This window comes from Callithrix jacchus, chromosome X (genome assembly GCF_049354715.1).
Source record: "Callithrix jacchus isolate 240 chromosome X, calJac240_pri, whole genome shotgun sequence".
Classification (NCBI taxonomy): Eukaryota; Metazoa; Chordata; class Mammalia; order Primates; family Cebidae; genus Callithrix; species Callithrix jacchus.
In genome coordinates this window covers 149,210,775-149,236,405 of record NC_133524.1, presented here as the reverse complement: position 1 = coordinate 149,236,405, position 25,631 = coordinate 149,210,775, and the positions used below count along the sequence as shown (strand labels likewise).

The 25,631-nt window shown below is 53.6% G+C and overlaps 1 protein-coding gene and 1 long non-coding RNA gene across 2 annotated transcripts; one reads left to right on the top strand and one right to left on the bottom strand.

Moving 5' to 3' along the window:
- Nucleotides 1–7,204: 7,204 nt before the first annotated feature.
- LOC128930599 (uncharacterized) lies at nucleotides 7,205–18,964 on the top strand. Its single transcript, XR_008478844.2, has 3 exons — nucleotides 7,205–7,285; nucleotides 9,742–9,884; nucleotides 18,057–18,964. It is a non-coding gene; the product is annotated as an uncharacterized LOC128930599 (long non-coding RNA).
- Nucleotides 9,888–22,879, bottom strand: PWWP4 (PWWP domain containing 4). The gene is given in 4 exon segments (XM_078363251.1): nucleotides 9,888–16,589; nucleotides 16,591–17,710; nucleotides 18,412–18,592; nucleotides 22,768–22,879. Coding segments are annotated over 2 exon segments (6,987 nt in total). The 5' UTR covers nucleotides 17,491–17,710; nucleotides 18,412–18,592; nucleotides 22,768–22,879; the 3' UTR covers nucleotides 9,888–10,502.
- Between the last annotated feature and the right edge of the window lie 2,752 nt (nucleotides 22,880–25,631).

Here is a 25,631-nt window from a genome sequence, read left to right as displayed (position 1 = left end):
AATGTCCTCAAGGGTCATACATCTTGTAGTGTGTCTCAGAATTTCCTACCTTTCCTCCAGTGACTTTGCCACATCTCTCACCCCTCAGCCAGTCCTTCCAGAGAGCACATGCTAGTCCTAGACATAAGCCCAGCTTAGGCTCAAGGGCATGCCTTTACCCTCGGATCACCCCATCCGCTGTCCAAACTCTATCATGTGTCCACCCCCCATTATCCCCTCAAGTCCTAGCTCCTCTGATTACCCAGGTGAAACATCCTGCTCACTTCGTTACCACTGTATCCTTGTGCATACCTGTGCCTGCCTTGCTTCTCTCACTGCCTCCAACTCTAATGTCTCCCAGCCCACCTGCACCCACCATATACTCAGCATCTGTAGTTACCATGATGAACAACTGTGTTAGGATCCAAGGTCAGTGCTGCCACTTGGATGCTGGATCCCATCCCCCTTTACCTACTCAGAGATTGTTCTGGCACTTCTTCCCTCTTCTCCCAGCATTATCTCCTTCTCTGGGAAATTTCTCGCTACACACAAACATGCTATGACTTTTTCCATTTAAAATCAAGAGAAACATTTTGTTCTCTTGATCTCACCTCCCTCTCTGGCGACTGTACTCTCTCTCTTCCCTTTACTGCAAAACTCCTCCATAGATGCACTGCCTCTAATCCACCTTTCATTGGTCCTTAAAACATCCACTTCATATTGCTAAAGTAATACAGAGAGAAAACAGAATTGTATAAAGGTACACTTTAAAAACCGTTTTAGGTCAAACGCGCTTGGAAACACCCTGGCTCCATGGAAGGAACTGGAAGCTTGCCGTCCACTCCAGAAGTCCTCCTGTGCTCTCCGGGACACAACTCTGTCTACATCACCCCTCTACCCCCAGAAAAGCCCCCATTCTGACTCTTTAAGGCACTTAGTCTCTTAATTTCCTTGACACTTTTATGATAGAAATTCTCCTTCCCACTACGGTTGAGTTGTTGCATGTCCTGAATCTTTTGATTAAACAAAAGTGGCCCAAGTCACTAGAAAGCAACAGAAATCAGCTGTCCATTGCTAATGCTTCCATTCTTAACTCAGTAAAGGCTGGAAATCGTAATAACTTAAGGTTACCCCCTTCTTCATTTACTTGTGGCATACCTCTATAAAGGACTCTTCCCCTACCCACAATTTGTACGGGAAAGGTCTGTGCTATGTACGGTTTGAATGCCTGTGTCCCCGCCCGATTTCTATGTTAAAATCTTAACCCCCAAGGAGGTGGTGTTGGAAGGTGGGGCCTTTGGGAGGTGATTAGGTGATGAGGGCTCTACCCTCACCAATGGGATCAGTGCCCTCATAAACAAAGTGCCAGAGAGCCTGCTAGTCCCACTTGGAAAGTCCACAGCAGAAAGGCACCATCCACGACAAGCAGGCCCTCCTCACCAGAGACGGAGTCTGCTGGTGCAGTTCTTGGCTGGCACCATCCTTGAGATTGGGCTTTGCAGCGTGCGCACTGCAACGAGTAAATTTCTGTTTGGCACAGGTCACACCCCGTTCATGGTATTTTGGTATCGCAGCCCACTTGTACAGAGACGGCCTGATGCACGTTGGAGCCTTTGCCTTTACTTACCAGTTTTCAAATAGAAGCGTTGACGCCCCAGCGTTTTCGAAAAGTGAGCAGATGTTGTTTTTCTTTTCTCGTCGCTTTGACCTTGTGGATTCAGACCCATTTACGTGTTTTAATCGGTTTCCGTTGTTATTCTTACTGATGCTGAAACGGCCTCATCTGTGGCCAGTGGGAGCCCCTTTGGGTTGGTTCCCAAGACCTTTTAACGCCAGCCCGGCAGACTTTGAGCTTCCTCATCTTGTGGTACGCTCATTTCCCCGAGGAGTCCTGTTGGTTTTGTGAGAAGTTGTTTTCCTAAGCGAACAGTGGAATTTCAAGAACAATCTGGGTGCCATGGAGGCTGACTGCTGCTGATTTGATCATGATTTCTGGACCTCCTCAGCGCCCAGCGCTGGGAATTAATTACACACAAATACGCGCACGTGTACGTGTGCACATTGAAGATAAAAGATTATGTCTCATAATCTATAGATATGATAATTCCAACAACATCCACGACCACACAGCGAGCTTATCTATTTTACAGATGCTTATATATGCATCAGAATACAACATACTCATCTGTTGTATCCCACACTATATACACCAAGCATTCTCACCTGAAACTCTAAAACTCTTCGGAGAAAACATAGGGGAAAGGCTTCGGGACATTGCTCTGGGTAAAGATTTTGCGAATGAGACCCCAAAAGCACAGGCCACCAAAGCAAAAATAAACAAATGGGATTGCATCCGACTCAAAAGTTTCTGCACAGCAAAGGAAACAATCAACAGAATGAAGAGACAACCCGCAAAATGGGAGAAAATATTTGCAAACTATTCATCTGACAGGGGATTCATATCCAGAATATATGAAGAATGCAGATATTTCAGTAGCGAAAAACAACAACAACAACAAAACAATCTGATCTGAAAACGGGCGAATTATCTGAACAGACATTTCTCAAGAGAAGACACACAAATGGCCCACAAATAGATGAGAAAATGCCCAGTGTCACTAATCATCAGGGAAATGTGAACCAAAACCACACGCTGATATCTCATCCCAGCTAAAATGGCTTGCGTCCAAAAGACAGGCAATAAGAGAAGCTGGGGAGGATGCTGAGAAAGGGTAACCTTGGCACACTGCTGGTGGGAATGTAAATTAGTATGGATGCTATGGAGGACAGCGCAGAGGTTCCTCGAAAGACTGAAAATAGAAAGACCAGCAATCCCACCACTGGGTATGTATCTGCAGGAAAGGAAATCAATGTATCTAGGAGATATCTGCACTCCCATGTTGGTGGCAGCACTGTTCACAATAGCCAGGATCAGACGAAGGGCTAAAGAGAATGAGGTTCTTAGACCCGAGGGAATACTATTCAGCCTTTAAAAGAAGGAGAGCCTATCGTTCGCGGCAACATGAATAGGACACTGTGTTATGTGAAATAAGCCGGGAGCAGACAGCATAAACCCCACGTGTGCTCACTCATATGTAGAAGCCAAAAAAAATTGATGAAATAGAAGTAAAAAGTAGAACAGAGAGTACTGGAGGCTGGGAAGGGTAGGGGGAAGTGGGAGATAGGGAGAGATTTGTTAAAGGATACAAAATTACAGCTAGATAGGATGAAAAAGTCCTAGTGTTCTACAGGACTGTAGGATGACTGACTGCAGTCAACGGTGGCTAACGGAGAGCTTCCAATAGTTAGAAGGAGGACACTGAATGTCCCTAACACAAAGGAATGATACACGCTTGAGATGACGGTGTGCTGATGACCCTGATCTAATCACTACGGTAAGTTATATGTATCAAACATCACTATGTGCCCCAGAAAAATGTTCAAATATGATGCGTCAAGTAAAAGAAATGACAAAACCAGCCTTTCACGAACGTGATTACAGAGGAGAGTCTGAAAAAAACCAAAAATGGTGCATCTGCTCTTTCCCCGCCCCCTTTCATTGTACGGCTGCTGCAGTGTGTGGAGCCTGGCTGAGGTACAGATCCCCCCGCTCTAGGCTCCCTTCACCCGCTTGTGGCGCTCGGTTTTCCTTGATCCCGCGTGGAAACACAGATGTCATGCTCACCACCAGCCTTCACTGGTGCCCCTCCAGTCCTCTTGCTCTAGCAGACTCCTAAGAATGGAGTCATTGCAGTACATGCTCCAAGTTTTTGCACGTTGGTGAGAACTTGTTGCATTTACACTTTGAATGTGAGCTTGGTTGCGTACAATATCCTTTGCTCAGAGTTTTTTCTCATCATCTTACATTTTCTTCTAGCATAAGGCTTTCTGATGAACAGTTTGAGGATACTCTAATTTTCTTTCTATTATACCTGGATTCTTTCTGTCTCTCTGGCTGAATATCCAAAGACTTTTTTTTTTTCTTTAAATTTCAATCATTGTGCTAGAACGTGTCTTGGCCTTGCTGGTTCTAGGCTGCTTTCCCCACGTACATGGTGTGCTCTTTCAAAGCTTTTGTGTTGTTTTGTTTTTACACATTTTATTCCCTGCTCTTTTCCTTTGCTTTGGTTTTTATCTTGGGGGACTCCTATTATATGCACACTAGATTTATTTTGCCTGCCTTCTATATTTGCCACTTTCTCTCAAATCTTCATCTCTTCGTTCTTCTTTTAATGTAAACACTGGCCCTGCTTTGCTTTTTCTATTTATCTTAAAGCATTATATGTCGCGTGTATTGATTCTTGGGGGCCTTTTAAGGAAAGGTCGTAATGACTGAACATTAAAAAAATCTTTTATTTATAATTCCTTCCCAGGCCTTTTCAAATTTGCCATGCTTTCCCGGGCCGATCGCCTCATCTCTGAGTTGCTTTAATAATTCTGATTTACGTTTTGTTTCATATGTTGAATCATTTTCTCAAGGTCCTTAGCTTGCTTTAAAATAAAGGATTTGCAGGCTGGGCGTGGTGGCTCACGCCTGTAATCCCAGAACTTTGGGAGGCTGAAGCAGGCAGATCATGAGGTCAAGAGATGAAGACCATCCTGGCCAACGTGGTGAAACCCTGTTTCGACTAAAAAATACAAAAATTAGCTGGGTGTGGTGGTGGGCGCCTGTAATCCCAGCTACTCAGGAGGCTGAGGCAGGAGAATTGCTTCGACCCAGGAGGCAGAGGTTGCAGTGAGCTGAGTCTGCGGCACCGCACCCCAGCCTGGGCGACAGAGTCTCGCTCTGTCTCAAAAAAAAATCCGAAAAACAAACAAACAAAACCCCACAAAACAAGAAAGAAGAAAGAAAGAAAGGAAGGAAGGAAGGAAGGAAGGAAGGAAGGAAGGAAGGAAGGAAGGAAGGAAGGAAGGAAAGAAGGAAAGAAAGAAAGAGAAAACCCAAAAGATTATAATTTCACCTGCACGTCCTTCTGGGATGTTTCTGTGGTCTGGAGGGATATTATACTGCTCCTTATTCTCTTCTCTGTTTTAGCAACTTTGTATGGGATTTGCCTTTGAGCCACTTGCTAACTAGTTTTCCCTTGAAATTCGTCCCTCTGCAGTTGTGGCAGGTGGGAGAGGCTAGGTTTTCTGATTTCACGTATGAAGAGCACTCTCTTCTGGTGAGTGTGGGAACTGAGACCGTCTGTCCGTTTAGTTTGTATCAGACGTTCTCCACTTGTTCTCCTCCGCCACTGTGATTTGGACTTTCTCTTTTTTTGCCCCTACCGTGCCTGTCTTGCTTTACTTGTCTTCTAGTCCCACCGGTTTCTGCTCAGTGGGGGCCTTTGTCCTGGAAAGAAGTTTTGGGAATTAATTGGGTCTAGTCTGTCTCAGCGCCTTTAGACCTTCGGGGTGACGGCAAGCCCTCCCTTGTTTCTCCTCTGGGAGACTGTGGGCTCCTGGATAGTGGGGGGATTGGCCCCTACCTCTCTGTGTGCCCAGTGGCTGGCACAGGGGCGGACCCTACCCCGAGATGTCTGTGAAGACACTGGCCCACCAGCTCCACTCACCACGTACCTGTCTCCTGGAGCAAGGGCTCGTTCAAGCCTGGGGCCCCTCGTTGGTAACAAATGAGAGAATCAGACCCCCACCTCCCCCAGGTCTCCTTGATCCCCCGCCCCCCCCACCCCTGAGCGGGTTGGTCCGACAGTCCTGGAAGGCCTTTTGTCACTAGGCCTGCTGGGGGGGCCCAGGTCACCAGGGGGCCCACCTGCAGGCAGGGGAGGGTGGCACTTGCCTCTCCCTGCCTCCCTGCCTCTCTCTCTCCCCTCTCTGCCCCCAGGCCCTTCTGACCTCTGCAGCTTCACAGCCTGGCCCCCACCGCCCTCCGGCATTCCCCTCCCCTTCAGAAGACACTTGGGCCACTCTAGCCATTAGTGGGTCCTCTGTGCTGCAGCTAGGCCAGGGGACTTGCCTGCCTGCCGGGATTGACAGATGGCTACTCTCCCCTCAGCCCGGTCAGGAGGCGGAGGGTGGAAGAGAGAAGCACTCATCCTTCTCACACGCACACAGGGCCACGTGGCCAGGGTGCTTCCACGTTCTTGTGCCCGAGGCCTTCCGTCCCGGCACTGTAGCTTATCCCTGGGGCCGCTGGGTGCTACCCTCTTATTGAGGCTGCCTCTGCCTTGTGCCTGAGAGTGACTGCGGGCAGTTACTCTCCTGACATACAGGGGCCACAGAATGGAGCTCAGCCCCTCCTGTCAGCCCTGGAAGACCCTGGCGACCTTGTCGCCTGAGCACGCCCCTCCTCCCACTGCCACCTCATGGGACTGGGGGTCAGAGACTTGGCTGGAGAGCAGCAGACACAATCGGCGGAGGATGGGGGTCCAGGCTCTGCCAGGCATCAAGGTCAGGACCCTGAGGGGTGACTGACGGTCCCCCAACCCCACCACGGCCACCACGACCTAAGCCTTGGGGTCACCGCTGACATCCCTCCCCCCCCACCCCGCAACCCCCAATCCCTTCCATATAAACGTCTTCACACCCACCCCTACCCCAATCCAGGCAGCACCCGGTTCCGCTCCTACTGTCAACCCAGGGAAGCCCTGGTGCCCGGATGTGACGCCACTGACTTGTGCGCATTGGGGGTTACAGAGGAGCCTGAAGGGCGGCCTGAGATCAGCAGAGGAAAGCGGGCCCAGGCTCTGCAAGGAGGCAAGGCGAGACGCTGAGGGAGGACTCAGGACACCGCCATCCCAGATAGAGGGCCCCAGATGATCCAGCGCCACCCCTTCTGGCAGCCCTGGACCACCTAGGGGCAGACTTCTCAGGCTGGGCCACCCCCAGCCCCCTGCTGCTGAAGCCGCTGGGGACTCTGGAGTCAGAGCTTGTGTGACCAGGGAAGGGCTGCTTGGGAGAGGACAGCGTCCAGGCTCTGCCAGGCCCCATGCTCAGGATTCTCAGGGAGGGCTGAGGGCCCCCCAAGACCCCACTCCAACGCCCATTCTCTCGGCGACCCAACCCCCGCTTAACTGCCATTCCCACCCCATCTCCCACCCCCCACCCCATCCCTCAACCCTCAACCCTGATCCCCATCCGCCCCGCCCTTCCACCCACACCATTCCCACCAGAACCCCCACCCCCAGCCCCACCCAGGCAGGATCCGGTTCCGCCCCTGCCATCCACCCAGGGAAGCCCCGGGTGCCCAGATGTGACGCCACTGACTTGCGCACTGGGGGACAGAGACATGTGAGGTTTCCATTCTTAGCGGCGGCCTGAGTTTGGAGGAGAGAGGCGGGCCCAGGCTCTGTGAGGAGGCAAGGTGAGAGGCTGAGGGAAGACTGAGGATCCCCCACCCCAGATAGACAGCCCGAAATATCCCAGCGCCGCCCTTGCTGCCAGCCCTGGAACACCTGTGGGAAGACGTCTCAGGCGGGCAGTGCCCAGCCCCCTGCTGCTTCAGCCTTGAGAAACACCAGGTTTTCCTCCCCAAGCTCTGGAGTCAGAGGTTGTTGTGACCAGGGCGGGACTGGTTAGGCGAGGGCAGGGCCCCAGCTCTGCCAGGCATCCAGGTCAGGACCCAGAGAGAGGGCTGTGGGCCCCCAGGGCTGCACTCCAATCCCACTCCCTCCATTCCCATTCCCATTCCCATTCCCCACCCAACCCCCATCTCCCCAACCACCCCTCCACCCCCGCCCCACCCCCACTCCGTCACCTGACCACCACTCTCCATCTCCAGCCCCATCCCCAACCCTTCTGCCACCCCACCGTCTTCCCCCCATCCCCACCCTCATCTCTCTCATCCACCCCACTCCCATCCCCACTCCCATTCTGGCAGAATACGGTTTACCCCTGCTCTCAACCCACGGAAGCCCTGGGTGGCTGGAGGCGACACCCCTGACTTGCACCTCAGAGATCTGAGAGAAGCCAGGTTCATCTAACGGTTCTGAGGGGCGGCTGGAGGTCTGCTGAGGGGAGTGGCCTGAGGCCCTGGGAGGAGGCAAGGCGAGAAGCTGAGGGAGGCCTGAGGAGGGCCCCCACCCCGGGTTGACGGTCCCCAAGTGATCCAGCACCACCCCTGCTGCCAGCCCTGGGCCACCCAGCCGGGGCACACGTCTCAGCTTAACCTGCAGGGCACTCTGGCCACCCCTGGCCCCACTACCACTTAACTGGCAGGGGACTCTGGAGTCAGAGCTTACGGGACCAGGTCAGGGCTGGTCAGGAGAGGGTAGGGCCCAGGCATCAAGCAAGGTCCAGGCATCTATCTGCCCAGCATCAAGGTCAGAACCTTGAGAGGGATCTGAGGGTCCCCCACCCTGACCTATATCCTCCTCTCCACCACTACCCCACTCACACTCCCATCTCCACCCCCACCCCCACCCCCACCCCCCACCCCAACCATATCTTGGCAGAATCCCTGCAGTCAACCCACGGAAGCCCCAGGAATGGCGGTCAGGCACTCGGATCTTGACGTCCACATCCGGGGCTGATGGAGGGAAGGGGCTTGGGGAAGGAAGGGGCTTGAACAGGGCCTCAGAGGAGCAGAGGGAGGGCCCTGCTGGGAGATGAGGGAGGCCTCAGGGGACCCAGCACCCCAGGACGGGAGACCCACCGCACCCCCGTCTGGGACGGAGGCTGCTTCTTTTGGCCTCAAGAATCACAGTGATGGGGACTCAGATCACCATAAGGGTGGGACCCAGCCCTGCCAGGATCACGAGGAGGAAGAGGAGGGAGGACTCAGGTGACCCTGGAATCCAGATCAGTGGGGACCTCCACCCTGGGAGACAAAGGTCTAATATCCAGAACAATAACCTCTGGATATTAGACCTTTCCACTGCAGCAGCTAACAGTCAGCCTTCTGCTTGCCAGCTCATTTTTGTCTTTTAATAAAAATCAAGCAATAGTCCAGTCAGCTGTCCCTAGATCCAGACCCTGGGATACTGCAATGTATAATATTGTCACAGGTCCCCGTTGGTCAAATGAGCCTGACCCCACCCATTGCCATCCTGATTGTGCTGCCCCGTACTGCAATGGCACCCACCTTAGCCTAGCCCTGATACTTTTGTGTCCCCGTCTGGAGCCTGCCATTTGAGAATCCTCTCACTGACTGACTGCCAGATACATGGTGGCATCGCTTGCGTCCAACCTCTGTTTTGAGAGGAGAGTCAAAGCAGAGCTTCTCCAAGATGCCGGGGCCACCCCACGAACAAATTCGTCATTTTAGTAGTGTCTTCTCAGCCCTCGAAGGGAACAACGTTCACAGGTGGGGCCTCCGGTGTCACATAATGAATCATAGCTAATACTGCTCTCCCCCCAGCCGCCTCACCAATTGGTCAATATTCTGCCAAGGCAGTTCCCGTAACTCCGTGTCATTTACTGTAGGCTGTTGTTCTCCAAACGTGAAGCTGCCAGCCCAACAGGATCTGAGGCCAGCCCCAGGACAGGGAACCCCACGTTATAGCTCTGTGCTCCCATGTAAATACACTCTCCCCTCTGCTGAACTGTGTTCTGTCTGCTGTCTTGCTGGATCCACATGCCCAAAATCCATTCCCACCTATGCCATCCCAGGTCATGCCAGGGCGCACTGGCCAGCTTCTGCAGGTTATCTGAATATGAGGTACTTCCCACCCAAACAGAAGCCGTATTTGTCTCCCGTGCTGCGATCTTTCCTATTCATGCTTTACGCTTGTCATAGCAGTGAAAGTTAGCGGGATGGATGTTAGGTAAGACAAGCCTATATATATAATTTTTTTCTTCTTCTTCCTTTTTTTTCCTTAGAGACTGGGTCTCCTCTGTGGCCCAGGCTGGAGTGCAAGGGTGTCGTCATAGTTCACTGCAGCCTCAACCTCCTGGGCTCAAGCAGTCCTCCCACCTCAGCCTCCCGAGTAGCTGGGACTATAGGCACGCACCACCAAGCCCAGGTAGGTTTTAAATGTTTATTATTGTAGAGACAGAGACTCGCTATGTTGCCCAGATTGGCCCCCACCTCCTGGGCTCAAGTGATGCTCCTGCTTCGGCCTCTCGGTGTGCTGGAATTACGGGCTTGAAGGCAACATCTTTTACGGTAGCTCGCCTAGACGAGGTCTTTGCGGAGTCTCCAGGAACAAGGGGATTGCTCCCCAGTTAGCGAGGGTTAGGCGGTTGCTAAAGCCAGGGCGGCTTTTTGTGTGAAAGAACATAGGACCTAAATGAAAGTAGCAAGTCCAGTCAAAGGAAATGTTATGAAAACCAATGGTCTTGTCCTTCAAACCTACTGGGACAACTACGCTTCCAAAGATGTTGAGGGAAATGCCAGCGTTTGCAATTGTTTCACAAAAGAGCTCTTCACGAGTTTGCGAGGAAGCCATGGTGATGAATGTGCCACCACCAAACGCTAGGGGTGGGCCCCAAATGAGTTCTGCATGTTCCCAAAGTCTCGAATATCCAGAACTTACTTAACGCTCGTCGGGGAAGGGATGGTTCATTTTACACACAGGGACTTTCTGATAGATTCTGGAAAGGAGGTGGCTCCCTGCTAAGGTCTGGGTGCAGGAGGGGAGCTAATTAGCTTCACGGGTTGTTGCTGGTTTCCTTCTCCTCTTCTTTAAGACATTTCTGTCAAACAGCTCTTTCTCACGGTAATGCACAGGTGGCCCTCGAAGGTACTTCTCCTCTGCTGCCTTGTAATCCAGCCCATCAGTTGCGGCGATGGCACAAATGATGGCCTCCGGCAGAAGAACTTCCAGAACAAAATTGACTTTGTCGTCCCTTATCCGAGTCAGCATGGTCTTGTCCATTTGCTTGTTGTAGATTTCTTGTAAATGCTTGGTCACGACTTCCAACTGGTCGTCATCTTCCAGGTATGTTTCAAAGCAGAGCAAGTCCCTGTGTGGGGTCAGAAACATGGTCAGCCACCTGGACTGCTTCCTGCCTTGCAAGATGTCCAGGAGGTGGGGGTCGGCCCCCTTTTCCCTCACGATGAAGTCCACCAGCTTCCGGTTGTCTCGGTCCCGAGCGGCCCTCATCCGGTCCGGGAGGATTTTCTTGCAAGGCCTCTTCCCGCCCAGGGAGGTCTCCTCCTCCCAGTCTTCCAGGTCGGCATAATTGACCTTTGGGAAGTCGATCTGCAGGTCTCCCTCTTGTACGGCTCTCCTGACGGGGTAGCTGACATCTGCAGCGTAATAGTCCAGGAAGGAGCCCCGGAAAGAACCCCGGACCAGCCCTTCTCTGTAGTGGGAAATCAGTGAGAAGCACCAGTCCACGCTTTGCTTGTATGCCTTCTGGGCCCTCTTCAGCAGTTTCTCTTGCTCCTTACAATCCAGGTGCTTCAGCCTTTGAAGAGGAACTTGAATGCCACGATTTCCATGGTGCAGGTTGTCGTCCAGCAAGAGCACCCTCGCGGTCTTGTCTGTGTTGCTGACACTCTTGACCACTGCTGGCCAAAATGGATGGTCTTGAAATTTGAACCAGACCAGTGTTCCCCTTTCAATGGGACGTGGCTCCCGTCGAAGAGCAAGGCCGGCGGGCCGCCCATCCTGTTTTCTGCCCGCCCTCTGAATGGCGGTCACGGGATTGGCAGCCTTAGCGTCACCAGGGGGCTGAGGTCTTCGAGGTCTCCTCTGAAAATCTGGACCCGGAAGCTTCCTTTTTCTCTCGGCAATCCGCGGTGAAGAAGGCAGCCTGTGCTGAGGGGACCCAGAGGATGGGGCCAGACCTGCCCAGCCTGGCTTCCAGGCACCCTCTCCAGGGTCCTGAATGTCCCCTGAGTAGGGAGAGCATTCAGGGGAAGCAGCCAGGGTCTTCTTCTTCGGGCGGCTGTCCAGTGTGTCTTCCTTCAGAGCGGGGGGCACAGGGCTGGTGAGGCCTGGGGGCCGAGATGCACCCTTCCCCTTTACTGTGGGAGGCAGCGACGTAAGAGTTGAGGCCTTGGCTCTTTTCTTGCCTTTTATCTCACAACCACGCCACGAATGTGTCAGGGAATCCTGGCCGGCACGGCAGCTTTGCAACGCCTGTGCTTGCATTCCACCTGGAGTAGGAGCAATGGCCATGCGTGTCTGTGACCTTTCACCACGCAGGGCGCCTGGAGTAGGAGCAATGTCCTTGTGTGCCTGAGAGCCCTCCCCGTGCAGGGTGCCTGCAGTGCACCGTGTAGGACCAATGGCCATGCCTTCTCCTGAGCTGTCACAGTGCAGGGCACCTGGAGTAGGAGCAAAGGCTCTGTGCGCTGGTGACCTGTCACTATGCTGGGTGCCTGCAGTAGGAGAAATGGCCATATGCATTTCTGACCTGTCACCCTGCGGGGTGCCTGGAGTAGGAGCAATGGCCTTTCGTTTCCGTGACCTGTCACCTCGCAGGGCCCCTGGAGTAGGGACAATGGCCGTGCGTGCTGTTGAGCTGTCACTGTCCATAGCACCTGGAGTAGGATCAATGGCCATGTGCGCTGGTGAGCTGTCACTGCACAGGACTCCTGGAATAGGAGCAATGGCCGTATGTGTCTGTGGCCTGTCACTGTGCAGGGCACCTGGAGTAGGAGCAAAGGCCTTGCGTTTCTGTGACCTGTCACCGCGCAGGGTCCCTGATATAGGGCCTATGGCCATGCACGATGGTGAGCTGTGGCCACGCATATCGCCTGGAGTGGGAGCAATGGCCGTGTGCGCTGGTGAGCCATCACCGCCCAGGGTGCCCGGAGTAGGAGCAATGGCCCTGCCAGCTGGTGAGCTGTCACCACACAGGGTGCCAGGAGTAGGAGCAATGGCCTTGCGTTTCCGTGACCTGTCACCTCGCAGGGCATGTGGAGTAGGGGCCATGGCTGTGCGCGCTGGTGAGCCATCACCTCCCAGGGCACCTGGAATAGGAGCAATGGCCTTGCATGCTGTTGACCTGTCAACGCGCTGGGCGCCTGGAGTAGGAGCAATGGCCGTATGTATCTGTGACCTGTCAGTACGTGGGGCGCCTGGAGTGGGAGCAATGGCCTTGTGTTTCCGTGACCTGTCTCCGTGCAGGGCCCCCGGAGTAGGGGCAATGGCCATGCACATTGTTGAGCTGTCACTGCGAATAGCACCTGGAGTAGGAGCAATGGCCGTGTGCACCTGAGAGCCATCACCCTGCAGGGCTCCTGGAGTAGAAGCAATGGCCATGTGCGCTAGTGACCTGTCACCGCCCAGGGGGCCTGGAGTAGGAGTAGTGTTCGTGTGCGCTGGTGACCTGTCACTGCCCAGGGTGCCTGGAGTGGGAGCAATGTCCCTGCGTGCTGGAGACCTGTCAACGCGCAGGGTGCCCGGAGTAAGAGCAATGGACTTGCGTTTCCGCGACCTGTCAGTCCTGTCACCGCGTAAGGTGCCAGGAGTAGGAGCAACGGCCTTGGGTTTCTGTGACCTGTCAGACCTGTCACCTCGCAGGGTCCCTCGAGTTGGGTCAATGGCCATGCGCACCATTGCGCTGTCACTGCGCATAGTTCCTGGAGTAGGAGCAACGGCCGTGTGTGCCTGAGAGCCGTCACTGTGCGGGGCTCCTGGAGTAGAAGCAATGGCCGTGTGTGCTGGTGAGCTGTCACCATGCAGGGCGCCTGGAGCACGAGCAATGTTCATGTGCGCTGGTGAGCTGTCACTGCCCAGGGCGCCTGGGGTAGGAGCAATGGCCCTGCAGGCTGGAGACCCGTCAACGCGCAGGGTGCCAGGAGTAAGAGCAATGGCCTTGCGTTTCCGTGACCTGTCAGTGTTGTCACTGTGCAGGGCGCCTGGAGTAGAAGCAATGGCCTTGTGTGCTGGTGACCTGTCACCATGCAGGGTGCCTGGAGAAGGAGCAATGCCCGTGGGCACTGGTGAGCTGTCAGTGCGCAGGGGGCCTGGAGTAGGAGCAGTGGCCTTGCGTTTCCCTGACCTGTCGGACCTGTCACTGGGCAGGGCATCTGGAGTAGGGGCAGTGGCCGTGCACGCCGTTGAGCTGTCACCGTGCATAGCGCCTGGAGTAGGAGCAATGGTTGTGCACACCTGAAAGCCGTCGCTCTGCAGGGCTCCTGGAGTAGAAGCAATAGCCACGTGCCCTGGTGACCTGTCATCATGCAGGGCACCTGGAGAAGGAGCAATGCCCGTGGGCGCTGGTGAGCTGTCACTGCCCAGGGTGCCTGGAGTAAGAGCAATGGCCTTGTGTTTCCGTGACCTGTCAGTCCTGTCACCTCGCAGGGTACCTGGAGTAGAGGCAATGGCCATGCGCGCCGGTGAGCCGTCACTGCCCAGGGCCCCTAGAGTAGGAGCAATGGCCTTGCGTGCTGCTGAACTGTCAACGCGAGGGGTGCCTGGAGTAGGAGTGATGGCCTTGTGTTTTCGTGACCTGTCGCCACGCAGGGCCCCTGGAGAAGGGGCAACGGCCATGCGCGGTGTCGAGCTGTCACTGTGCCTAGCGCCTGGAGTAGGAGCAATGTTTGTGTGCGTCTGAGAGCTGCCACCCTGCAGGGCGCCTTGAGTAGAAGCAACGGCCATGTGCACTAGTGACCTGTCACCGCCCAGGGCGCCTGGAGTAGGAGCAATGCCCGTGGGCGCTGGTGAACTGTCACCGCCCAGGGCGCCTGGAGTAGGAGCAATGGCCCTGCGTGCTGGTGACTTGTCAACGCGCAGGGTGCCAGGAGGAGGAGCAACATCCTTGCGTTTCTCTGACCTGTCAGACATGCCGCCTCTCAAGGCCCCTGGAGGAGGGGAAATGGCCGTTCCTGCAGTTGAGCTGTCACTGCCCGGGGCGCCCAGAGTAGGCGCAATGGCCGTGCGCGCCTGAGAGCCATCACTGTGCAGGGCGCCTGGATTAGAAGCAATGGCCACGTGCGTTGGTGACCTGTCACCGTGCAGGGCACCTGGAGAAGGAGTAGTGGCCGTGCACGTCGTTGAGCTGTCACTGCACTTAGTGCCTGGAGTAGGAGCAATGGCCGTGTGGGCCTGAGAGCCGTCGCCATGCAGGGCGCCTGGAGTAGGAGCAGTCGCTGTGAGTTCTCCTGAGCTGTCACCGCACAGGGCGCCTGGAGTAGGAGCAGTCGCTGTGAGTTCTCCTGAGCTGTCACCGCACAGGGCGCCTGGAGTAGGAGCAGTCGCTGTGAGTTCTCCTGAGCTGTCACCGCACAGGGCGCCTGGAGTAGGAGCAGTCGCTGTGAGTTCTCCTGAGCTGTCACCGCACAGGGCGCCTGGAGTCAGAGCAGTGGGCGTGCGTGCTGGTGACCTGTCACCATGCAGGGTGCCTGGAGAAGGAGCAATGGCTGTGTGAGGTGGTGACCTGTCACCATGCAGGACGCCTGGAGAAGGAGTAATGGCCGTGCACCCTGGTGAGCTGTCACTGTGCAAGGCACCTGGAGTAGGAGCAATGGCCATATGAGTCTGTGACCTGTCACTGCACAGGGCCCCTGGATTGGGAGCAATGGCCCTGCGTTTCCATGACCTGCCACCGCACAGGGCCCCTGGAGTAACAGCAGTGGCAGCACGTGCCCACGACCTGTCACCGCGCAGGGCACCTGGAGTAGGGGCAATGCCGACACCCACCCGTGACCTGTCCCTGCACCGTGTGCATGGAGTAGGGGCAAGTCCCCTGCGTGCCCGTGACCTTCCGCTGCACAAGGCGCCTGGAGTAGGGGCAATGGCCCTGCTCGTCCCTGACCTGTCACTGGGCAGGGCGACTGGAGTAGGACCAACGGCCGTGCGTTTTCCTGATCTGGAACCGTGCAGGGCACTTGGGGTAGGAGCAATGGCCCTGTGCCGCAGTGACCTGTGCCCGCACAGGGCATCTGGAGTAGGGGCAATGCCCGTGCCCACCCGTGACTCGACGCCGCACAGCGTGCATGGAGTAGGGGCAATGGCCCTGCATGCTCCTGACCTGTTACTGAATAAGACACCTGGAGTAGGGGCAAGGCTGGTGCGCGCCCGTGACCTTTCACAGTGCAGGGTGCCAGGAGTAGGGGCGTGGCCGGTGCACGCCCGTGACCTGTAACCTCGCAGGGCGACTGGATAGGGGGCAACGTTCCTGCGCACCAGCGACCTGTAACCGTGCAGGGCGCCAGGAGTAGGGGCAATGCCCGTGCCCACCCGTGACTCGACCCCGCACAGCGTGCATGGAGTAGGGGCAATGGGCCTCCGTGCTCCTGACCTGTCACACAATAAGGCACCTGGAGCAGGGGCAAGGCTGGTGCGCGCCGGTGACCTTGCACCATGCGGGGTGCCTGGAGTAGGGGCAATGGCGGTGCACGCTGGGGACCTGTAACTTTGCAGGGTGCCTGGAGTAGGGGCGTGGCCGGTGCGCACCCGCGACCCGTAACCTCGAAGGGCGCCTGGAGTAGGGGCAATGTTGGTGAGCGCCCGTGACCTGTTACCTCGCAGGACACCTGGAGTAGGGGCAATGCCCGTGCCCACCCGTGACTCGACCCCGCACAGAGTGCATGGAGTAGGGGCAATGGCCCTCCGTGCTCCTGACCTGTCACCCAATAAAGCACCTGGAGTAGGGGCGTGGCTGGTCCGCGCCGGTGACCTGCAACCTCGAAGGGCGCCCGGAGTAGGGGCAATGTTGGTGCGCGCCCGTGACCTGTTACCTCGCAGGGCACCTGGAGTGGGGGCAACGTTCCTGCGCACCAGTGACCTGTAACCGCGCGGGGTGCCAGGAGTAGGGGCGTGGCTGGTGCGCCGCCCGTGACCTGGAACCTCGAAGGGCGCCTGGAGTAGGGGCGATGGCCCTGCGCGCCAGTGACCTGTAACGGCTCAGGGTGCCAGGGGTAGGGCCAATGGCGGTCCACGCCGGTGACCTGGCCCCGCGCAGGGCGTCTCCAGTAGCAAAGGCCCTGCTCCCCCATGACCTGTAACCTCGTGGGGTGCCTGGAGTAGGGGCAATGTCCTTCCGTGCCCGTGACCTGCCACTGTGCATGGTGCGTGGAGTAGGGGCAGGGGCCCTGCGTGCCCGTGACCTGTCCCTGCACAGGGTGCCTGGAGTGGGGGCAATGGCCCTGCGTACCCGGGACCTGCCACCGCGCATGGTGCCTGGAATAGGGGCAATGGCTGTGGGCTCCTGTGACCTGTCATCCCGCAGGGTGCGCTTACTCTCTGAAGGGACCGTCGGTGATCTTGGGTTTTCCCTCTTCTCAAGGCTCTTCCTGAAGTCGAGTGTGCGTCTCCAGTCGTCTTCACGAGGGAGGGAACTGGCGGGCTTTTCCGGCACCTTTTGAGAAGGCTGAGAGGGCGTGGTGCTCTCTTGTTCATGTGGTTTTCTTCCTCCACGCAGATTTGTTCTCTCGTTCAGCATCTCCAGGGCCACCTGAAGGGTTCCTCTGTACCCCAACTTCTCTCCGGGTGGGGCACCGACCATCCTCTGTGCCGCTGCAGAGGCGGCAATGTCTTCCATTTCAGACTTAGTTGGGGTCCTCACGTCTGTGCTGCTCACCTTGATCTTTTCATCTACTGCAAGGATTTGAACTTCTAGGGAAGGTGCCACTTGACGCATCGTTTTTGGTGAAGTCGCACGTGTACACAAAACCTTTGCTGGCCATAGGCGGCCTTTCCAAGAGCATAGGACGTACTCGGAGTCCATGATGAGCTGAGTCGTGTGTGCACAGGTAGCTAAGGGAGGCCGAGGGGTGTGCCCGCCACGCCCTCTTCTACCGCAGGTCTCTCCTAAACCAAGCTGCCCTGCAAAGCATCCTTTGCCTTCGGACTGCAAAGGGTGTGTAGGGTGGGTGGGCTGTGTTCCTCCTCCTGAATCTCCCTGAGTCACTCGAACTCGTGTTTCCAGTGGGCCATACTGGAGTAAACTGCAATGTGGAAAAGGGAGAGCAGAAAGGTATCAGAAAAACATCCTTTTGTGAAATGCGAAGCACCCGCTCAGTGAGGTCGATAAGACAAGGAAATGTGACAAGTGAGTCTCAGACAGAGGGATAGACAGATGGCAGGTACGTGGGGACATCCAGAAGGTGCACAGGAGCTTTCTGACACACCAATCCCAAGGCTTCGTCCTAATTTTAGCAATTCCATGTTGAGGAGCACCTGCATGGGGAGGTGGGTGTCCCGACAGGGGCCCCATGTTTCTTATTGAGTATTCTGTGCCTTTGGGCTCCTCGGGAGGGAACCTAAGGAGACGCTTCATGTTTTTATTTCCAGGGTGACCAGTATGGAGCTGTGCACCCCAGGAAGCCCGAGGAGCTCTCCCACATGCAGAGGCTGGGTGTCCGCACCGTGTCACGTGCAAGGGCACGAACTTAGAACCCAGAGCTGCGTGGAGGTCATCCCGGTGATTGCTGGCTACCATCGGTCACGAGGATCGCTGCAGGCACCGGTCACTGGCTGCCACCTGCACCTCTCTACCGTGGCTTTAAACTTTTGCCCCCCAACACCAAATCTGTGACTCTTATCCTGACAACAAGGGTCTGTACGACGACGGGCAAGGAAAATTCCACTCCGAAATGACAGCATGAAATGAATGCAAGTGAACGTTTAGTAAGTGGGGAAATCTTACCCAGTGTCACATGGATCGCAGCAGGTTTGGTTCTGTGAGCTGAATCTCTTGCTACTCACACGGCAAGCGCTGGTGTGGAGACCCTTCAGCTCCGCTCCATGCCACCGAAGAGCGCTATTCTTCGGGCATCCCAGTGGCACCACGTGTAGATGCTCGGGACCTATGCACTCCTAGTGTCAATCTGGAAACCCAAACACAGATAGGAAATGAAGCCAATCAAGTGATTTATCCAGTTCCCCTCCCCAACTCTCGAATGCATGCCCTTTTGAAACGGAACTGATGCCTTCATCTCAGGCATCATGTAGACGTCATATTTCTTCTTTTGCATCTCAAAATATTTCCCTGTTACGCCACTTAGTGTATGCTGGTCTTTTTCCGTTTCAGAACCGTGGGAACTACTGCGCTCTCTCGCGCTCTCTCTCTCTCTCTCTCTCTCTCTCTGTCTCTGTCTCTCTCTCTCTCTCTCTCTCTCTCCTGTGTGTGTGTGTGTGTGTCTGTGTGTGTGTGTGTAAAATGAAATGTGCTCAATGAGATTGATAAAATAAGGAAATGTGACAGGTGAGTCTTGCCTTGTTACTGTGTTTGATTCTCAACATGAAAACGGGTTTGCATAGAATACAAAACGTGTAGACAGACATATGATGAAAGGGACACCACTCACAGAAGCTCACTCTACACGAGAATGTGCCTGCTTCCAAGGCATTGCCAACGCGCCCAGGTGCACGGACACGTGCACACATTATCTTCAACTAGAGCTCCTAACTGAAGAGCGTAACTGGACACATGGTCTTGTGAATGCCCATGTTCCTACCTCCTTTGTGTGAATGCCTTTACAGGGAGGTTTCCCTGATGGTTTCAAACTTTATCTAATGAAATGTCCCATATTACAGAAACGTGCACTGAGATGCAACCCTTGTGTGAATCCTTCACTCCCCACCTTCCAAAGCGAAATACTCTGCTGCTAGTGTGTTGTTCTCCACAGCCATTGTACAAAACTTGGTACTGTGCAACACTGAGTATCGCAGCTCATTTACACACTATGGACTTCAAATGACAGGTTTCACAGGCCAAAAATTATTTTCTCAATAAATGCAGGTATGTGTGTCTATTCATGCACATAGGTGGATGTAATATGAGATGTATAATGATGATGAGATATACCAGCTTTAGGGAAAAGCTGCCCAAAACCTTTCTTAGATGAGGGTATATGATGATACAGGTTTAATGCCTCCCTGCTTCAGAGAACTCAGAGTACCAGGCTGTCAAGCACAGGTGTCACCCGAGGACCCAGAACAAAAGTCAGAAGGAATCACCAATGACCAAGGCACTTCAGTCTCCCCTTAATTAGACCCGCCAACCCATGTCACAAAACAGGTATGATTGGGCACTCAAGGTGCCTGGCAGTGATGCATAGAATCCATGCTCGCTGCCTCTACACATTCTTGTAAACGTTTCTGCTTCCAGTACCAATGCCGTTTTCTTCTCCATTTAGTTCCATATTTTAAACAAAGACAGGGAAACATCTAGAGGGATGTCTAAAATTTCTACATAGGAAATATAGTAAGCATCAGCAGTCCAATCACCCAGAAATGCTTACTGCAGGTGTATGAGCCCACACACTCCGGAACTGTTGTTCTGTTGACACATGTGTATATGTCTGTAAGATATTTAAAAGGCTTAAAATTTGTACAGACATTTGAAGATTCTTCAGTATTGGCATTTGGCGACATATTTACAGGTGTGAAACACTTTAAGGGGCTGCCTTCTACAGACAACCAAGATATCCATTACAGTTACGTTTTGGATGGCCGAAGCCATGCCTCCCTAAGAGAGACCGTCTGAAGGGAAGTGTGTGAAATCAAAATATTACATGTTCTCTCACCACATGCACTGGCCCGAAATACCTGCTATCGAGGGTTTGCCTATAGTCTTGCTGGCAACTTTCTCCCCACATTTTGTAGTAAGGGAGACACAATTGTTTTCTCTCCCTCGAGAGAGAGAGAGGCAGAGAGACAGAGAGAGAGAGACACACACACAGAGACAGAGAGAGAGAGAGAGAGGAGACAGAGACAGAGAGAGAGAGGAGAGAGGTCGGTAGGTAGGCTGATAGATGAGGGATAGACAGACGGATAGACAGAGAGATAGATGGATGCATAGAAGTAGAGATGGATATAGGTTGACAGGGTTGATTGATTCATGGGGATAGATACAAATGGATGGACGTAAAGATCGAGATAGAGATATACAGTATAGTAGCTAGAGGGTCTACTGATATTCAGAATAATAGAGAGAGAGAGAGAGACACAGATGATGGAGACAGACGATGAAGAGATATACAGAGAGAAAGACAGTTGGATGTAGAGATAGAGAAACCTAATTTTATAGAAGATAGAGACTTGATAGGAAGAATGATAAGAATAGATAGATGGTGATGGATGGATAGAGATAAAGACAGAGATGGATAAAGACAGAGAGATGATGGATGGACAGCACAATGGCTAGAGACAGAGCAAGATAGCTAGACAGGTCTACCTCTATCTCTGTCTGGGTATACCTTCATCTGTCTATATCACAGATCCAGGTAGATAATGACATGCAAACATTGATCTACTTCTGCGTGCCAGGATCCATGTGATGAAAACAGAATATTCACTCCACCCAACTCAGTTTCGTGAGTGAGCCCAAATTCTCAGAGTATGGAATGAGTAGGGCAATGTGTTTAATGTTTTACTTCACAATGAAATCAAACACTGCTTGCCCAATGAGCCTACGCAGATGAAAATGAAGACAGGAGCAGTAGTGAGTCTACAACCTGCAGCATCATAGGCAATTTCAGGTCACTAAAGAATTAGTGGTGCAGTATTGTCTATTGTTGGTGTATAACTTTTGTTCTATTCCAATTGCTCTTTAGTTGAGGGATGAAAGAACTAGATGGCCAAGAGGTTTTATCTCTGTCATTAACAGCCACGATTTGGGGGATAATTCTTTTGGATGCCCTCCGTGAATTCCTTTCTCAAGTGAGGGATTTATTTACGTTTCAGGGCAAAGTAAAAGAACGCAGTCCTCAGCAGCTCGCCTCAAAGTGGGGCTCCTTTCCTGACACGGCCCCCCCTCCCACCGAGAAGCAGGCATTGTCCCTTCCTCCCCCTAGCACCCCTCCCTACCATGACCAGAGCTTTGTGGAGCTGCTGTCGGCTGCTGGGTGCGTGATTTTAGACCCTCCCCCAAACAGGAGTTTCCTCCAAAGGATGAGCTGGCAGCATCCTTTAGTCCAATAAAGGCACCGCGTATAAAATGGTTTCTGCAAAGGAAGTGCATTCTTGCGTGTTCCTGCACGTCTCCTTTGCGCAGGCGAAGTGCACGTGAACTTTGAACCTACCTTTAAAGACAGGCCCCACGCTTTCCTAGGGTTTGCCGTGCACTTGTAGAACAGTAGGGGGAGAGTTCGTATCGGTCCAGTTTTCTCCTTAATGCTGTTCAGTAATTGCATGCGTCAACAGAGGATGCAATTAGTGAACTACTGCCCCGCTCTCTGGCGTGGAGAGAGGGGGGCTGTTTTGTAGAGAAGAGGAACACAGCGGCCCGCCCCGGTGAAGGAGCCTGTGTTTCTCTCGGCTGTCATCGAGAAGGGGCCCCTCACTGATTTTCACTCTATTCAGCTCAGCGTAGTTAGCAGAGTGATACCAGGAAATTCGCCTTTTAGAGAACAGGTGTCTCATCTCACGGGTCAGCCACCCAGGATGAGCACAGCAGGAACCCTGGCTCGCTCAGAGTGACGGGAGGCCTTCCCACCCTGTGCCTTGTGGCTCCCCATTTGCCGACTCCATATTTCCCTCTCCTAATGTGTGCGCAGTGAGCTCTTACACTCAGGAGGCGAGTGAAGTGACATCGTGAAGGGGACCCGCCACTGTCCCTTAAGTTCAGACATCCCTGGGGAGTCTCTGCTTTATTTAAAGGACTCGGGTGACGGTGCTCTATGGCACAACAGGTGTCACCTCAGGACAGTGAGCCAGGGATGACATGCTACTCAGTCTCCTCAGCCCCGGTTCCTCGGGAGCTGCCCGCCTTCCTCATCAACAGCAGGGATGACAGCCCGGAGTGGTCAACTCAGTGACCCCCCCACACACACCCCCTCAGAGAGAGACACACACACACACCCTCACCCACCCACCCACCAACCCCCGTACACACACACACACACTCAGACACACACACACGTCCACACACCCCCACACATCCACACCAACACACACAGCCACACATATTCGCACACACACACACCCTCACACCCCTCCCCCGCAAGCCCCCTCACCTTCCCCAGCCACCCACACGGTCGCATCGATAGCAGGCACCTACTAGTCTTGACGCTCCCACAGCTCTTCCAGCTGTCCGGGCTGTGGATATCCTCGCGAAATGTGTCTGCCGCCAGGAAAGAAACGCTTACCCCAGTTGTCATAGAAACCGGGATGTAGCCCGGACGGCGTTCTCCTGGATAACGGCTTTCTACAGGGCGCGAGAAGTGCCAATACATCCTCAGAGGCTCCGCGTGGATCTCGAGCTCCTTCGGTTACAGCCCCCCCCCCCACACCCACCCAAGCTCACGCGGGAACCAGTAAAGGATTCGTAACATGCTTTGGAATCCTCCTTGGCATAGGCGCTGCTAAGGGAAGGGGAAGTTTACAGATCGGGGAGCATGGAGGGAGGCAAGTGAAGGCGTCGCAGGTTCTCTTCTCCCTTGGGGCACAGGGACTCAGGGCCCAGGTCCCGTTAGGGGCCGCCTGCCTGTCCCACCGCCAGAGCACACGAGGCCAGTGGGATCTTTTGTGCAGGCTGGATCCGGGGCCCTCGGTCAGTTCAAAGCTACCTGCAGAGGCCAGGTCTGGGAGGGTAGAACACCTGCAAGCCACAGGAAGGCAGAGCCTGAACGTAGGTTGTGGCAGGAAGAAAAGGACCCTGACCCTTCACCTGGACCGAGGTGGATTGCTCGGGGTGGCAGCAGGCCGTGGTCCCCGTGAAGAGCAATGTGCCCGCAACCTGGGACGACAGGGAGGAGGGGGTTAACCCCTCACATTGAGATCTGTGCTCAGCACATACTGCTGGAACCCTGTGCTCACTAATGCTTCATATGCCCCAAGGCAGGGTTACCTTTCCACCCGGGCACACGGCCCATGCTTCCTCTCCCAGTCAGGCCTTCCTATTAGAAAGACACAGCTGCCCCCGGATGCAGCTCTTCTGCCTCCTCCTGCTCAGGAACGAGAGGCGACCCTGCTGTGGTCCATCCTGGGCAGTGATGATGGGCTGGACACAGGCCTTCGGGAGAGAGGGTGCGATTCTCAGCGTGCTCCCATTTTGGGGGAGGGGGTGGTGGTAACTATTCCCATCGCAGCCAGTTCTAGTCTCCCAACATCGGCTCCTTGAATTTGGAGCTGGCGAGGGATGCCCAGAGCAGCTCTCTGGAGGAGGTTCCAGACAGCTCAGCACAGCATCAGGCTCAGACACCCTGGAGCAACACCCAGCCATGTGCTCTAGTCCACATGCCACCTACAAGAGAAGGGCCGAGCTGGACTCTATGTGTTCATTTTAATATTTTTTAAATGCCAGCAGCTTTCGTGGTGCAAGTGGTTTGATTTGCATTTCCCTAGAGTAACGATGTTGAGCCTATGGTCTCTGTCCCTACACCCGTGCACGGGCCTGGATCCTATATTGCTTATGGCATGCGCCCTCTTTCCCATCCTCATTCATCTGTTAAACTCCCACCCACATCTCAGTATCCATCACCAATATTTCATCTGCTGAGCACATCTGTGAAAGCCAGACTCTCACCTCGATTTCTTTGAGACTCTGAATGAAACAGCCAAGTGTGCGTGATATTTAGGCTGTCACGTGGCCTTGACAAAATTCTACACCACGGGCTCCTAAAACAGTGAGAAAATGTTTTGTCTGAGTCCAGGTAATTAGAAGGAGTAAACTGGCAGTGATCCAGATGGAAAGGTATTGGCAACGTGCTGCTCTAAGAATTAGCACTGAGACGAGTTACGAAATCGTGTTGTATCTATGGTACACAGACGTCTGCAGATTGACTACCTCTTGGAGCACACGGTAAACTCTCCAGATATTTTCACACTGCTCTACACCTTCTTCAGTAGTAACATGCCATTGTGACGGGCATCAATCTGAGGCAATGCTTAACATGAGTAAGGGAAATGAGAGATACTTTTCAGTAAAGTTACTGTAGGAAACCACATTCAATTATATGATCTCATGAACAGTTTGTAGTACAGGAAGGGCTCGGGTAGCCTTAGCCCACTGTTCCTCACCCAATGCACTGGCGCCTTTTTACGAGCCAGTGGAATGTTGAGGGTCACAAGGGGGTGAATTCAAAGGGAATAACATACAGTAGCCTTACCGTTAACCTATTACTAGTACAGGCAGTGTGAAAGCATGGTCAGAGTGAATAAAATCTTGAAGACTTTGGCTGCTCAATGTGGATGAAAGAAGGAAAATGCATGGTTCAAAACCAAACCAAACCAAACCTTGCAGAGCCGGCAGCAAACTGAGACAGGTACAAAAGTTAAAGATCACTTTAGAAGATGTAAAGGAGCCTCTATCTATATCCACCTGAGTCTAGCTATGTCTTCATCTATACCCACCCCTCTATCTATCTGGAGACAGAAACGGATGAAAGGAAATGATACCCTGGAGTGTAAATGGAATATTACATCTGCTTGGCACAATCATGTGTGAATGTCATTTCCTTTATAAATTATATTTTTTATGACATTTTAGAGCGAAGAGGCATTATTTTCATAACTAGACCAAAGATTTGAAAGTAGAATTTAAGTTACCTTAGAGTGCCTCATATTAAAATATTTCTTTGTTATTAATTTTAATTTTTGTATTCTGTAGACAAATTTACGGGTACGTGTGAATTTTGTTACGTGTGTACAGTGTGTGGTGATTAAGTCGAGGTACTTAGGGTGTCCGTCACCCGAGTACAATACATTTTTGTGAGGGACCGTCACCCTGCTCTGCCCTCAAACACTGAATTCATTGCTTCTATCTTACTGTAGGTTTGCTCCCTTCAACCGACTTCTCTTCATCCTTCCCTGGCTGACTCGCTCTCCCTAGTGTCTGTTCTCTCTCTCTCCACTCTCTACCTCCATGCGATCAGACGGTATCGCTCCCACATATAAGTGAGGACACATGATCTTTGTCTTTTT